General features: G+C 44.1%; 1 protein-coding gene across 2 annotated transcripts in view; it reads right to left on the reverse strand.

The window, feature by feature from the left end:
• Nucleotides 1-12090, reverse strand: part of CDRT1 (CMT1A duplicated region transcript 1) — a 52059-nt gene that overhangs the window by 35328 nt on the left and 4641 nt on the right. For both annotated transcript variants that reach the window (XM_011995301.1, XM_011995300.1), the window contains exons 2-7: nucleotides 11846-12010; nucleotides 10646-10846; nucleotides 10424-10551; nucleotides 9521-9643; nucleotides 4408-4517; nucleotides 1974-2174 (exon numbers count right to left, since the gene is read on the reverse strand). In XM_011995301.1, the coding sequence (XP_011850691.1) occupies nucleotides 1974-2174; nucleotides 4408-4517; nucleotides 9521-9643; nucleotides 10424-10551; nucleotides 10646-10846; nucleotides 11846-12010 (928 nt within the window). The remainder of the gene's footprint in view (nucleotides 1-1973; nucleotides 2175-4407; nucleotides 4518-9520; nucleotides 9644-10423; nucleotides 10552-10645; nucleotides 10847-11845; nucleotides 12011-12090) is intronic.

The following is a 12090-nucleotide window of genomic DNA, read 5'->3' on the forward strand; positions in this document are numbered from 1 at the left end:
TTTTTTTGAGACCGAGTTTCGCTCTTGTTGCCCAGGTTGGAGTGCAGTGGCACCTCCCAGGTTCAAGCAATTCTCCTGCCTCAGCCTTCCTGAGTAGCTGGGATTACAGACATGTGCCACCATGCCCGGCTAATTTTGTATTTTTAGTAGAGATGGGGTTTCTCCATGTTGGTCAAGCTGGTCTCAAACTCCCGACCTCAGATGATCCGCCCGCCTGGGCCTCCCAAAGTGCTGGGATTACAGGCGTGAGCTATCGCGCCCGGCCCATTTTGAGAATTTTTGTTCAACAAAATTCATGTAGATACTGTGAACAAAGTTAATAGGTAGTCCTGGTGAGAGGGAATTCTCTGGCAGACAGCCTTTGGGCTTCATCTGCACTGTTGGCTCTCCTGGGTCTCCAGCCCCCAGATTTTGGACTTGCCAGCCGCCTTTATCACACAAGTCAATACTTTATAATAAATCTCGTATGTATATACACATTCTATTGGTTCTGTTTCTCTGGAGACCCTAATACACATATGAAAAGGTGCTCAACTTCATTAATAATCAGAAAAGTTAAAATTTAAACCCCAATAAAACACAGTAAGTTTTATTTAATATCCATCAGATTGACAAAACTGTTAGATTGACAATATTAAGTGTTTGTGAGAATACATAAGAAGAGATATTCTCATATGCTGCAAATGGGAATGTAAATTAATATAACCACATTGGAAAGCAGTTTAGTACTCCTTCCTAGAAATTCCCATGCTAAGAATATACCTTTAAAACACTCGTGCACATGGGCATCAGGGGACACATCCAAGACCCATCTCTGGCAGCATTCTTTGAAATAATGAAAAACTAGAAACAAAAGCCGGGCGCGGTGGCTCACGCCTGTAATCCCAGCACTTTGAGAGGCCGAGGCAGGTGGATCACGAGGTCAGGAGATCGAGACCATCCTGGCTAACACGGTGAAACCCCGTCTCTACTAAAAAATACAAAAAAAATTAGCCGTGCGTGGTGGCAGGTGCCTGTAGTCCCAGCTACTCGGGAGGCTGAGGCAGGAGAATGGCGTGAACCCGGGAGGCGGAGCTTGCAGTGAGCCGAGATCGGGCCACTGCACTCCAACCTGGGCAACCAGGTCGAGATTCCGTCTCAAAAAACAAACAAACAAAAAACTAGAAAGAATGCAAATGTTCACCAACAGAAAAACAAACACATGAGTTATGATACAATCATCAAATGTAATACTGTATCTCAGTGAAATAAGTTAATTACTGCCACCTACATCATATAGGTGAATCTCAAAAATACAGTTCCATGTAAGAATGAAGTACCAACAAATTTTAAAAATATGATTCCTTTTATGTTGAGTTCAGAAACAGGCAAAAGTAATTAATACTTTTGGAGATATATAAGAAGGAAGCAAAAATGACAAAGAAATGCAAGGGAATAATTAATATAAAATTAGGATAACATTACCTCTGGTTGGCAGGAAGAAGCAAGAAGAGAAAGGCACAGTGAGAGGGTTAGGAAATGGTGATATCTGATTTCTTGGCCTGAGTAATGGATGCATGAGTGTTTGTTATACTATTTAAAAATATACATACATATGCGTTTTTAAAACACTATTTTGCCTCTATAGTCTGTCTCATACCCATAAAAAGCCATGTTCCCTGAAAGAATCTGTAAGAACAAAGGTAAATTATTTCTTCATCTAAGAATGCTAATAAAGAAAATCTTTCTGACTTGCACTCATCAATGAGAAAATATATCTGATAACTGTTATAAATCTATCTCATTCAAATTTTAAGCATTATATACATTCCTGACTTTTTCCTTGCCAAAATAATAAGCTGAAGCTATTCTAGAAGTCAGTATCTTCTAGGATAACTGTTAAATATAAAAAGAAAAAAGCATGCCCACTTCTTCCATGAGCTGCCTCTAGGCCTTAGGTGGGATGGGGAACATGATGCCTTTGGACTCCTCACCTGATACTTAGGTCATAGCTCCCGCTTAGGAGAAAATTTTCCTCCTCACACAGGAAGAGGGCCCGGACACTCCCAGCATGGCCTCGGAATTCAACGGGTATCACTTTTCCTTGTATGATGTCCAGAAGGTGGATCTTTCGATTAGATGACACAGCTATCAGATCTCCCCCGGAATAGTGGATGACTCTTTTTTGATCCCACCTGAGTGCCAGGGGAAAAGGATTATCCATGAAAGAAGAGTCTGGGTCCTTCCTGGGACTGACTTAGTCCCCTGACTTTCGCCTACAGCAGTGGTGTAAAGAAAAAATCAGGGCCTTTCAACAAGGGAGGCAGCAGAAGGCAAGGTCGAGAATTAACAGGCCCTGAGGGATCCCCACGCTCATACATGACAAAAATCCATTTCCGTCAAATTTAAAAACTAAAGACAAAAGGCAATTTAAAAAAAAATTCTGTAAATGTATGCTAAATCCCCGAGAGAGAGAACGGAGTATGTGGCATTGCCCAAATTTAACTGATCATGGAAACCTTTTTTCTTGGAAAACATCAGAGGAACACAGTTGGGAAGTCCTCTGCACACTATATTTCTTTTCTTTTCTTTTTTCCCTTAATCGATATCCAGTGAGCATACGTTAGGTTCAAAGTCCTGTGCTAGCAGATACCACAGGAAATATAAAGAATTATCAGATAAGGACCTTACTTACAATGAGCTTATTGTCCCATAAAACTTGAATTAATGTTTCAAGTTTGAATTAATGTTTCAAGTTTGAATTGATGTTTTAATCACAGGATTATTAGCAAATAGTTGAATTAATGTTTCAATCACAGGATTATTAGCAAATAGGTAAAGTATGAACAGGATGACCAAATAATGTATTGTCCAAACTGAGAGATTTTTATTGTGAAAGGGCACACTATTTATTTATTTTTAGAGACAAGGTCTTGCTCTGTCACCCAGGCTGGAGTACAGGGGCGCAATAATAACTCCCTGTAAACTCCAACTCTTGGCCTCAAGCAATTCTCTTACTTCAGCCTCCCAAAGTTCTGGGATTACAGGCATGATCCACCACACCCAAACTGGGGACACTATTATTAATGACACTAGGACTGCAGAGTAGAGAGGGATCATTCCAACAAACAGGGATGTATACGAGGAGCTTTGAGGCCAACCTAACCAGAGAACGAAACCCCATCTCTACAAAAAAATTCAGAAATTAGCCAGGCGTGGTGGCATGTGCCTATAGTCCCAGCTACTTGGGAGACTAAGGCAGGAGAATCGCTTGAGCCCAGGAGGTGGAGGTTAAAATGAACCAAGATTGCACCACTGCTCGCCAGCCTGGACGACAGAATGAGGTTCACTCTGAAAAAAGAAATACAGATAGTATGGTGATAACTGTTCTTTAAAATATATATGTGTGTGTGTGTATATATATACTTTATATATATATATATACATGTACATATGTGTGTGTGTGTGTATATATACTTTTTAATATACATACATGTACATATGTGTGTGTGTGTATATATATGTATATGTACACACATATATTATAAGGAGCAATTCGTGATATTTTTGCCCTTATTCATACCTAGAGTTCAATGAGTCACCATCTCTTCTAAAGAACAGTTATCACCATACTATCCATAAAAACTTGACTTTGCCTTTCCCCTATCTTATCTTCTCTGTCTTCCTCATACTGACTGTTCTATTGTCAAGATGCAATTTGTTAATAAGATTCATGGCCAAAAATAAAGTAGAGGTGGACTTTGCAAAACCTTGTGAATATAAAGTGAAGTCCTAGGCCTAAATATGGTAGAAAGTTGATTATTAAAGAACCTTCTTCTCTCGGCGTATTGAAATGATGTCAGAGTATGCAATTATAAATACGACTGTCATATTTACCATGGGAAGATATCTATAGTACTTTGCTAGGCTGGGTTACAGAAATATGTGTAATATAACACCACCGCTATTTAAATTTGTGCTAAGTATGCAAAGAAAAGAATTCTAGAAGGCTAGACATCAATATTAATGGTGGTTATTGCTAGGTGATAGACTACAGGAAAACTTCGCCTTTCTCTATACATTTTCTGGCATTTAGAAGATTTTTTCCAATAACTGTATATTATTTCTAAAATTAATATAACAAAATAAAGAGATTTCAAAAAATGAAGATTTTATGTGTGACTTGTGCAAAAGGTTGTTGGTCAGCATACCCAAAATTTATAAAGGGAAAATGTCCTTTACCCACTGCCAAGAATGGTGCAAAATGAAGCAGCTATTGTCTTCATGAGATCACGTGCAAGTTTAGGGCTGGAGCTTGAGGTGAGGAGAGCTTGCCTTTCCATGTACACAAAGGTCAGGGAAATCCCAAGTGTCAGTATGGATAACTCAAGCGTCCCTAGAGACCCAGATTCTGAACCCAGTACCTACGTGTCAGAGAGAATGCGAACATTGTAGGTTCCACAGAAAATATTTCTCTCCTCCATTAGGACCTGCTGCGTTTCCTGGTTCTGGTATGCAGTCCACAGGTTGTACTCATTCTAACAAGGGAATATTTGAAGTTAAATCTCAGTGGTAACTTCAAATACCCACAGTCCCAGAGCCCCTAGGGTCTCCCTGGCAAGGGCACAGGGCTCACGGATTCTTCCTCTGAAGGCTGAGGCTGCTGCTCTGCAGAGAAGGGAGCAGCCGGTGAGCAAGCACCAAAGGAAACCATGAGTCAAAAAGTGTCGGGTCAAGGTTCTTAATTTTTGTTTCACCTCTTTGATTTTCCATGTGCCCTGATCCCATGAGCTTTCAAGGCTGAATTCCAAATGTCACCAATAACACAACTTTTTCAAAAATGAGCTCACAAAGGGTATCCTCACAACATAAAGTCACAGGTGCCCTTTGACTGACCATTTCACAGAAGTCGGAATGTCATGTGTATATTACATCTACCTGATAGTACAAAGCACACTCAGGGATTTTAAGACACATGTGAAATTACTGCTATACATGCTATGCATGTGCTTTTTTTTTTTTTTTTTTTTTTTTAGACGGAGTCTCGCTGTGTCGCCAGGCTGGAATGCAGTCTCAGCGATCTCAGCTCACTGCAACCTCCACCTCCTGGATTCAAGCGATTCTCCTGCCTGAGCCTCCAGAGTAGCTGGGACTACAAGCATGCGCCACCATGCCCAGCTAATTTTTGTATTTTCAGTAGAGACAGGGTTTCACCATGTTGGCCAGGATGGTCTCGATCTCTTGACCTTGTGATCTGCCCGCCTCGGCCTCCCAAAGTGCTGGGATTACAGGCGTGAGCCACCACGCCTGGCCGCATTTTTTTTAAGACAGTTTTGCTTTCTTTTCTCACCCAGGCTGGAGTGCAATGGCGCGATCTTGGCTCACTGCAACGTCTGCCTCCCGGGTTCAAGCAATTCTCCTGCCTCATCCTGCTAAGGAGGGGGGATTACAGGCGTGCGCCATCACGCCTGACTAGTTTTTGTATTTTTAGTAGAGACGGGGTTTCACCATGTTGGCCAGGCTGGTCTTGAACTCCTGACCTCAGGTGGTCTGCCTGCCTCGGCCTCCCAAAGTGCTAGGATTACAGGCTTGAGCCACCACGCCCCACCTGCATTTGCATTTCAAAGTTTTCATACATCTGCAACCTTCATTTGTCCTTGCAGCTGCCTTACAAGGTAGATCACTTGCCCCACAAAATGTTCTCATTATTTTACAGATAAGGTATCTGGGACTCAGGGAAAGGAAATCAATTTTATCAAGTCTTGACAGGGGCGCTTTTGTTTGCTTCCCAGTCTTTCTTTTATTTCCTTCCTGCCTGCCTTCATTCTTCCTCCCTCCTTTCTTCCTCTATCACACACCTTCTGAGCAGGTATGGCATTCCAGACATGCTAAATTCTGGCATAGATGACTGAACTAGATTCTCAGTTCCATTTATATTCCCTGCCATATTCTATCCTCAAATATCCAGAAATTACAGTGCCATTAGACTAGCAGGAAAGAAAAAGCAGAATATATTTATCTTGAAGGCAAAGAAGAACACAGCATCATGTTTGCACCTGAGAGTCCTCTTGGGGACATCTCTGAAGTCTCCTTCCAAACCTTAGCCTTCTGCTCCATGCCTTTAGACTCTTCCTTAGATGCCCTCTTTCCTCTGCTCCCTCTCCTTAATCTTTAACCATGTAGCAATGTCCACCAAGAAGTTTCTGCCCGGAAGAATCTGCCAACCTGCCTCCCCTCCAGGGTCCAGGGAGCTTTCCATATCCCAGCCTGAATTAAATGATGCTGCCCTGGATTCTCCCAACCCAGGGGGAATTCATTGGCCTTTGCTCATCTCCTAAGTTTTGTGAGCCCAAGAAGCCACATGGTGGAGTCATTGGGAGGGAAAAGAGCTGAGTTTAAATTCCAGCTCTGCCACTGCCCAGCTATGAGACCTTGGGCACTTTCTCACAGCATATCCTTCATTTCCACATCCATAAGCTGGGAACAACGACATCTCCTCGATCTATGGTAAAGTCAAGTAAATGCTGCATGCAGAGCTACAAGCATTGTGCCTGGCACACAGTTTACACTCATGCTATTACTCACCACCCTGAGAAGCACTCACCTCCACTTTTCCTAGAAGACTCTATAACTGCTTAGTCTTGCTATTAATGTGTTCTCCATGCTGCTTCACCTGCTTCTCTCGCTTTTCTCTCTCTCTCTCTCTTGTTTTTTTTTTTTTTTTTTTTTTTTTTGAGATGGAGTCTCGCTGTCTTGCCCAGGCTGGGGGTACAGTGGCGCAATCTCAGTTCACTGCAACCTCCGTCTCCTGAGTACAAGCGATTCTCCTGTCTCAGCCTCCCAAGTGGCTGGGATTACAGGCATGTACCACCATGCCTGGCTAATTTTCTATATTTTTAGTAGAGACAGGTTTTCATCATATTGGCCAGGCTGGTCTTGAACTCCTGACCTCAGGTGATCGGCCTGCCTCAGCCTCCCAAAGTGCTGGGATTACAGGCAAGAGTCACTGCGCCTGGCCCCTTTTCTTAAACTATACATGTAAGAATTAAAGAAAGAGGAGAGAAACACGAAGGGTGGCTTGACAGTCAACAGGTTTATTTCAAATCTGGGAGGGAATTCTGAGCGAGTTAGGTCAGAAGCCACACTCTCTTAGAGACTAAGAGTTTCTAAGGATTCAGGGTGGGAGAGTTTATCAGATGTTCGGACTGCTTTTGTGTCTCTTTGTTGTGCTTATCTGGGAGGGAGAGTTGTGTGTCTGTCCCCATACATCTTTCTGCAGCTGCAGACATACCCCGCGGAGTCTGATTTAGCTTCCCTCTCTTAGTGCACTTGAAGGGAAAGGAATGTGCTTATTATGGCCCACTGTTTTACTGGGGCCCATTGTATGAGGGTGAAGTCTGGCAGTTACCCAAGAGACTTTCCCCCCACCTCCCTCTGTGCCCGAGATGTCTTATCTGTGTTTTACTGTCTGCTCTTTCTGGCTGCTTGTAGTTAGAAGAGAAGTGATTTCCTTGAAACGCATGAGACTAGAAAGGGACCTGGAACTTAAAGTGACGGTGTTCGTCCGAGATGACGGTGCTCCAATTCTGTCAATACATTCCTAGAATGTCAAACACTGGCTGGGTAGTCCTTCTGTTGGACCATTACTGACTGCATCACCCAAGGAAGAAGGGTGTTGTTTGTGTTATACATAAAAGAGCAACAGACTTGAAAACAAAAGCAGGTCCACGTTCAAATTAAAGCCTCTTTCACTCAGCTGACTAGGAGAGCTTGACTTCTCTGCGCCTCAGTTTCTTTATCTACAAAATGGGTGAAGGGACCAGCTCAGAAATGAATAACTGCAGGTCAAATGAAATCCAGAAATGTGTTTTCCTTTTTTTTTGAGACAGAGTCTCGCTCTGTCGTCCAGGCTGGAGTGCAGTGGCGCGATCTCAGCTCACTGCAAGCTCCACCTCCCGCATTCACGCCATTCTCCGGCCTCAGTCTCCCAAGTAGATGGGACTACAGGCGCCCACCACCAAGCCCGGCTAATGTTTTGTAATTTTTAGTAGAGACGGGGTTTCACTATGTTGGCCAGGCTGGTCTCAAACTCTTGACCTTGTGATCCGCCCACCTTGGCCTCCCAAAGTGCTGGGATTACAAGCGTGAGCCACGGCACCCGGCCCAGAAATGTGTTTTCTTTGGCACATGTAGTTTTTAAAACTGCTCTTAACTGGTTGCCAGCATTTAATAAAAGCAAGAGATTTCACGTAATATGTCAGATTTCTATCTTCTAAGGCTTAGATGGTCTAACAGGTCAGGGGCCTCAAGACAATCTCTCAAGACAATAATTAGCCAGAACTGAGCAGCAGCTGGCTCTTCAGATGCAGTGAACTGTCCAGCCCATGACAGCCACACCGTCCGCTACTGCCCACACCACCCGCCTCCTCCTTTGTGTCACCTGCCTGGTCCCTCCAGGTCATATGAACTAGATGCTCTCTCTGGATACTTCTGTTTCTCAGATTCTAATTTAACATAGCTTCCTTCTGGGAAGCGGCAGTCAAACCATCCCTTATTAACTATCCTTTTGGGGCCAATTGAATAGACTTCAAAATGGACTTTAAGCAGGGAGGAGGGGGCAGAAATCTAATGGTTTTAGGAATATCAACCATGCCTTGATAGGCAAAGCAAAGAGCTCGAAGAGTCTTCCGTTTACTCTTCATTGTTGGCCACGAACTAGTGGAGAGGGCTACATTTAATTAACTCTCTCCTTCCATCCTAGAGCCAGAATGAACCTGGAAGTGAGAGATGAGGGAGCCGAATTCATCTAGGCCCCAGGCATTCTGGAACCAGCCCTGGCCCTCCCCTCGGGTCCTCCTCGAATTCCTGAGCAGCAGATGCTGGAGCCTCCAGAGGCATGGGCTCATGGAGCTGCTCCTGGCCTCTGAACCTGCCACCAAATGACCTGGTGCCATGGACACAGAACACGGCCATGGGCTTTGAAGTAAGGAAGAACCCTGAGAGGACAACCAGATCAATCCACCCATCCAACAGATGAGTAAAACAAGGCTTAAGAAGAGGAAGTGTCAGCTGGGCGGTGGCTCACACCTGTAATCCCAGCACTTTGGGAGGCTGAAGCGGGTTGATCACGAAGTCAGGAGATCGAGACCATCCTGGTTAACACGGTGAAACCCCATCTCTACTAAAAATACAAAAAAATTAGCCACGTGTGGTGATGGGCACCTGTAGTCCCAGCTACATTGGAGGCTGAGGCAGGAGAATGGCGCAAACCCAGGAGGCGGAGCTTGCAGTGAGTCGAGATCGCGCCACTGCACTCCAGCCTGGGCAACAGAGTGAAACTCTGTCTCAAGAAAAAAAAAAAAAAAAGAAGAGGAAGTATCTTGTAAGTCAGTAGCAACACAGAACTCTGGTCTTCCTTAAGGAGTGTTACCTGCCATGATCCTCTGTCCTCACTCCAGGGCTGAGTCTGGACTTCAGCCTTCAATGACCAATTAGAATGAGACGTTCACAGTTACTTGCCCCAGATGCCGTTGGAACCCACCTTCGTCCTCAGCTTCCACTTCGGATGTTTCACACGCATGCGCTTCCCGTCATCTACCATTTTAGGAACTGGGATAGAAACCTTATTGGCATAATTAGGATCAATTCCTCTTGTGTAGGACCCCTGGAAAAAGACAAAAAAATAAAAACAGAAAATGGCTACTCTTGGCTCCGACTCTGCAAGAAGAAGGGAAAAACTAGTTCTTGGCAAAATCTGAAGGATGCGTAAGCCCTGGCTGCGGCAGGCGGGCCCAGTTCTGGCTAGTTCCTCTGGCAGTGTGTGCAGATCAAATGGAGGAGAAAAATAAACACCAAATGCCACAGGGGGACCAGCAAAGATGGTCAGACTGTCGCCAGCCTCACCGTAGCTGCTGCTTCTCATCCTCTGTCCTCTCTGCTGGGGGAAAAAATTCAAGTTACCAAAATCCATGGTTTAGGGTGAGACTTCTGGCAAGAAACGGAGAAGTAAAAGTGCTGGAGAAGATTACCATTGGGGAAAATTGCGTTTTAACTTAAAAAAAAATACTTTGCGGCCTCATAAACATCTGTGTTCCATATGAGGCTGATGCAGAAACGCATGTATGGCTTTCTTGCTGCGTAAGCTGCGATATAACTCCCTGGGGACTGGGGGTTCTCTGCTTTGTGAGGTGTTGGAAAGGCTCTGCCTCTCTGCTCCTGAGTGGTCTCTATCCTTATGGTCCTTGTGAGATGCACTGACCACGAGAGAGTACTCAGTCGTCAACAGGAGTCTGGACCAAAAAGAAAAGACCCATGAAGCCTAAAAGGCCACAAATGTAGAGCAGGAGGCCAGCTAAGGGTTTACAAAAGGTCCACAGTCAGATCAGCCTCAACGTGAAAATGAAGCTGGTCTCAGACATTCCCCTTTCAGACTTGCAGGAAGTACCTGCATGAAGACAATCTGGTTCTGAATGAAGCCGTGCGCTGACAAGTCCGTCTTGACCTGTTGAGCCATGGCGGCCCAGTGCTGGCTCACAGAGGCACACTTGTTCAGGGTGTGTCTATCCAGCATTCCTGGAAAAAAAAAAAAAAAAGATGGACCCAGAAACCCCAGAACTGGGCCAAGATGGGAGGTGTCTGGGAAATCCCCTCAAACACCCCAGCATACTTAGAATGTACTTGGAGAGGTGGATGGGCAGGTAACGGATGAAGTCTCGGTATTTGCTGAACCCAGAAGACAGGTCTCTGAGGTCATCCAGGTCAACCAATAGATTGCAGGGATCGTACCCTGGCTTGGTTATGCCTCCTTTTTCAGAAAACAGCCTATTCATTTCAGAAATACACTGGAGTGAATTCCTCCATGGTTCCTCTAGAGTGAAGCCAGAGAAAGGTATGTGGTTGAGTTGGCTCTGTAGAAACTCCAGGCCAAGAACAAGTCCTCACCAAAAGCTCTCCCACAAAATAAACCTCCTCAGAGTCTACCCTTAGGCCACTAGATTTTTGTCATCTCTTCTGCCACATGAGAATAGAACCTTTTGACCCAAATATACATGTACTTTTCCACTTTTTCAGCCCAAGGAGAAGTCTAGAGTATCAGAGTCTGAAATGACATTGTGCCTGGAATTTTCTTAAAAATACTCCAACAAGAAAAAATTGTAAACAATTTAAGAAAGGGGGGGAAATGAATGGAATAAAATTGGTAAAATGTTGATAATTGTTGAAGCCAGTGCTATGTGGGTGGGTGGTTATCATACTGTTCTATATACTTTTGAAATTTGAAATTTTCCATATAAGTGTTTTAGAATCTATGCCTTGTATTTCCTACGATATTGTGTTTCCTATGATATTTCATGTATATGTCTTGCTTCAAAACCCAACTTAGGAGTGCCTTGAGGTGGGGAACCAAATTCCCCATTAATTTTATTCCCTCCTCAAGATCGAATCCAATACTGCAAAAATAGCCATTGGTGGGTTTAATTCTAGAGCCGGCCACCATGCCAGAGCCCAGGGACTAGATGATGGATTGTGGCCCGGAGCAGAGAAAGACTCCAAAGGAAACCATTGATAGTCTCCTTTCTGATTTCTATTTTCAGATGTGTCTTGTGGACACCACAGTGAAGAGGTGAAAATATGGGTTTGGGGGCCATACTGATCAATTTCAATCCTTGCTCCTCCCCTTACCAGCTGTGAGAATTAGATGGGGAAGTAAATGTCAAAGAGCCCAGCACATTGTAGATGCTAAATGAATGTGAGTTCCTCAAATCTGCCATCCCCAGATGCCATCACCCTGCCAGCCCCTCCAGTTCCACAGGGTCTTCCCAATCTCACATTGGTTTCATATTGGCTTTCTTGTTGAAAGTTGACTTACCAGGGTTAGAAGCTGCCCCAAGTAAGTGTTCATTTTCTGGGGCTTTGGACAAAGGAAGGGATGTGTGCTGAGTTTTGGCTGTCCAATAGACTTGTGAGGTCACAGACTTGGAGCTGTCATCTTTCTCGGGGGAAAAACACACATCTGTGATGTCTTGATTGAGCCCTGAAAAACAAAAGACCAAGACAAGGTTGCTCTTGAAGCAGGTGTGTTGAGGAAAATGAGGTGGAGAGAAACTTTTTCAT

Source organism: Mandrillus leucophaeus, unplaced genomic scaffold (genome assembly GCF_000951045.1).
Source record: "Mandrillus leucophaeus isolate KB7577 unplaced genomic scaffold, Mleu.le_1.0 Scaffold480, whole genome shotgun sequence".
Taxonomy (NCBI): Eukaryota; Metazoa; Chordata; class Mammalia; order Primates; family Cercopithecidae; genus Mandrillus; species Mandrillus leucophaeus.